Below are 4,064 nucleotides of genomic sequence, written 5' to 3' on the forward strand. Positions count from 1 at the left end.
AAAAAAAAAAAGATGTTGCGATATTGGTTCTGGACTAGAATAACTGGTGAAACAATCCATAACCCACAATTTAGATCTTTACGAGTCCTAAGCATGGGTCGTTGATAGAAATGCCAGATCACTGGAGAAAAGAGATTATTCAAAACATGAAGCAGGGAAAAACCTGGTTTGTCGTATGAGAAAGGGAGTGGAGAATAACACATTGAATCTCTAGCTCGCTTCGAAGATTAACTCCAGATGGTTTAAGAGGCAGGGGAGGCGGACAGGAGACAGTTGGTCGGTTTAATTATGAGTCTTTCAGTCCTAATTGACTTTTGACAAAAATGCAAGTTAATTCTAAAAATACAAATTCATTTTTTAGAGGAAAAAAAATCCCAGTGTTAGTTAAAATGTAATAAATCAATAGCATTCCTACTCATTTGAGCATAAACTTTTCGAGAGGGAAATTTTAACCCTTTTTTTTCATAAGATCCACAACAGCCACCACAATTTTCACCTCTCAAGTCTCTTCAGAAGCTACTATTGTAGTTAGGTGCTGCCCCCTGGCGGACACCTAGATAACTACAAGAATTTGAGGAAATGGGATTAATTCCACCAATCCTACCATCACAGTCCACTCGGAGTATCCAAATCGGTATTACTTCAAAATTTTCCCCTTGATCTCAAAATATCTTCCATTACTGACAACACATGGTGGGAAAAAATCCTGAAAATTACTGAAAAAATTCAAGGCAGAAAATAACCCAGTCACCAAAAGGGTTAAAACATCTGTCAAGACATTAATTGCGCAATAGCTACCATCCAGCAATTTCTCTTATTTGAGTTTATCCTACAGATAATGTGTATGGATGTTTACTGTAGTGTTACACAATAACAACAAAAACCTTTAGTCAATCATAATGACCACCGTTTGTGGACTGGCCAAATCCGTAATGGTATATTTATCTTTTCAATGGAATATTTTATAAAGATTTCAAACAAAGCATAAAAAAAGGTAAGAGTTCAAAGCTAGAAAATTTGAAATTTCAGATAAGGATAATACCATGTTATCACAAAGTCCCAATAGTGGCCTTGAGAGCACCTCATGTGTAGTGGAGATAAAGGTCTTTGAAGCAGACAAAATCGGTAACTTGAAGTGGAGCAGGAAGGGTGGTCTATCTGGAATTACTCAAGGTGTTGGGGATACAGAAAACAAAACAGGTACAGAGAAGTCCATGAATACGGAGAGTGGGGGACTGCAAAACCATGAAAAGAAGACCAGGGAGAAAGCCTGAGGAAAAAGAATTGAGGAAAAAGACTGGTAATTTATTTAGAAAAATAATTATAGACTGGCAATTTATTTGGAAGTCGACCCTAGAAGGCCAAAATGAAGGCACAGAGAAAGCAAAACAAGAATGAACCAGTGAAGGTGCATTACCAAGCTGGTCGTCACTCTAGGCACAGCCTGGGCACAATTTTTTCAGTTGCCTCAATGCTGCACAATAAAAAAGACAAAAAACGTATTGGTTTGAATTGTGGTGTGAGTGAAGAATAGTAAATCAGTTCTAGGCTTCCAAAGAGCACATCAGTAGTCTTTGAAGAAACAGAACCATATGCTCCTTGGAAGCAAAGATGGTGAAGCTTTGTGTTGCTCACATTGGGTACATGATCAGCAAAGACCAGTCCCCAGAAAAGGACATCGTGTTTGGAAAAACAGAGTGTCAAACAAGGAGAGAAATCCTCCATGAAAAGGACCAACACAATCATCACAACAGACTCAAGATGAAAGATGATGGAGATGTCACAGGACCAATGTTTCTGTCTGCCAAGGGTGAGGTGGTCAAGAGTCAGGGTTCACTCACCAGCCACAAACATCAACTACTGTAGACGTCTGGAGTGCAAAATCTATGGAGACTCTGTGAGGTATCAGGTGGGATGCATTGTGGGCACATCCCACACTATGAACAAGTTCAGAGCTCTGTTCTTAAATCTGCCTTCAAGTCAAATTTGTACATAGATTGGAGCAGTTAATATCTAACACCATAATTCAAAAGTATCAATTCTTCTTCAGTTTTCCTTATTCATTCTTCAGCTTTAATAATATGCCTATGAAAATCAAAACCACAGTGAGGTACCATCCCACTACAGTAAAAATGCAAAGTTTTTAACAGGACAGCAAGTAATAAATGATGGAGAGGATGTGGTGAGAAAGGAACTCTTAAAAATTGTCAGTGGGATTGTCAAATGGTACAACCATTCTGGAAGGCAGTTTGGTGCTACCTCAAAAAGCTGAACATAGAAATTCCATATAACCCAGCTATCCCACTACTTGGAATATACCCTGAAAAAATTAGAAGTAAGGCACAAAGACTTGTACACCAATGTTCATAGCATCAGTATCCACCATCGCAAGAACATGAAAACAGCCCAAATGTCCAACCACAAATTAACGGATTGAGAAATTATGGTATGGGATACTTTATGATGGAATACTTTATTCAGCATGCAGGAGCAATGACTTTGTAAATTATTACCTAACTTGGGAGGAACTGGAGAGCATAATGCTGAGTGAACTCAGTCTCACAAGGATAAATAGTGTATAAAAACATTACTGTAGAATGAGTATAAGGATCCAAGAGGAGTGGGAGAGGCTGGAAGCAGAGGGATGAGGATGTGCAGGGGAGGAAGGTATTCATCATCTGCTTGTACAATTTGATGGGTGGGGAGCGTGAGGGAAATTGAAAGAATTTGTTCTTGAAAACAATGCATTTTATAAACTAGTAGAAAATTTTAAAAAATAATATGCATTGAAGCAATTGAGAAATATCATGGTTTGAGTCAGGCACATCTTTGTCGTCAAAGTGATTTGTGATTTAACACTTCACGGGGGTCTTTGGCTGCACCTCTGTCCAATACAAAGCGTAGTTTGATTTCTTAGCTGCTGCTTCCATGAGCATTGATTGTGGATCCACATAAAATATTATCTCTTTCTTGTTGAGGCATTAGAGTTTTCCATAAATGTTTGGCATTGCCAAGTATTTTTTTTTTACTCTTTTGAATCAATACTGCTTGTTAATTTTTTGTGGGTGTGAGAAAAATTTATATTTAGAATTAGCCCGCTGGACTCAGTTTAGATGATCAATTTTGTTGGCAACATCCAAAGCATCATAATCAGGAGCAAGTTGAACATAGGCCTTCTTCTCTCCATCAGGCCTAATCAAAGTGTTGACCTTAGCCACATCAATGCCATAGAGCTTCTTTACAACTTGTTTAATTTGGTGCTTGTTGGCCCTGACATCCACAATGAACACAAGTGTGTTATCTTCTATCTTCTTCATGGCTGACTCAGTGGTCAGGGGAAAGCTGATGATGGCACAGTGGTCAAGCTTGTTTCTCCTGGGGGTGCTCTTCCAGGGGTATTTGGGCTGCCTTCGGAGTCTCAGCATCTTAGGCGGCCAGAAGGTGGGTGATGTGTGGATCTTCTTTTTTTTTTTTTTTGGCTATGGACGCCATTCAGGACTGCCTTATTGGCCTTTAATGCCTTTGCTTTGGCTTCAGTTTTGGGAAGGGCTGGGGCTTCCTTCTTCGCTTTCAGCACCATCTTTGAAAAAGCTGCTTGTTAATTTTTTAAACTTTTATCCTTTATCCTCTACAAACTCTCTTACAAATGTACAGAAATAATGTTAATTATAGAACAGAGTTCAGGTCTTTTGTGCAAAGCCTACTCTGAATCGTATTCGACTCAACAACACTTCACCACTGCTAAATGAGACTAGTGCTATTATATCTGGAGGAACATTCTTCCACTTTGCACATCACTCTTTGTCAATGTGCTGTATGAGCTAACCTGGGTTTGCTGTGATGCTGAACCTTGTGCTATGGGGATATCAAATACCATAATGGTTTCCCATTGTGGACAGTGTTTGGTGGAACTCCCAGTTGTAAAACAGGTTTGGAAGCCGGAGTGACATCCACTTCCTAAATCACATGCCTCTGAAAACTATGAAGTTGGAGAAACAACGATAGCTATGGAAAGGTACTAAATCTTTTGTTCATAGAGTCTCTATGAGTCGACCTTGACTCAA

The 4,064-nt window shown here is 39.1% G+C and overlaps 1 protein-coding gene across 1 annotated transcript in view; it reads left to right on the forward strand.

Annotated features, from left to right (window-relative positions):
* The first annotated feature begins 1,611 nt into the window (after window positions 1-1,611).
* The window catches only part of CD3E (CD3e molecule, epsilon (CD3-TCR complex)), a 21,037-nt gene continuing 18,584 nt past the window's right edge, over window positions 1,612-4,064 (forward strand). Inside the window, exon 1 of the mRNA XM_006890886.1 lies at window positions 1,612-1,810. Coding sequence (XP_006890948.1) covers window positions 1,612-1,810 — 199 coding nt within the window. The remainder of the gene's footprint in view (window positions 1,811-4,064) is intronic.

Source organism: Elephantulus edwardii, unplaced genomic scaffold (genome assembly GCF_000299155.1).
Source record: "Elephantulus edwardii isolate Elephantulus edwardi_28Jun2011 unplaced genomic scaffold, EleEdw1.0 scaffold00093, whole genome shotgun sequence".
Lineage (NCBI taxonomy): Eukaryota > Metazoa > Chordata > Mammalia > Macroscelidea > Macroscelididae > Elephantulus > Elephantulus edwardii.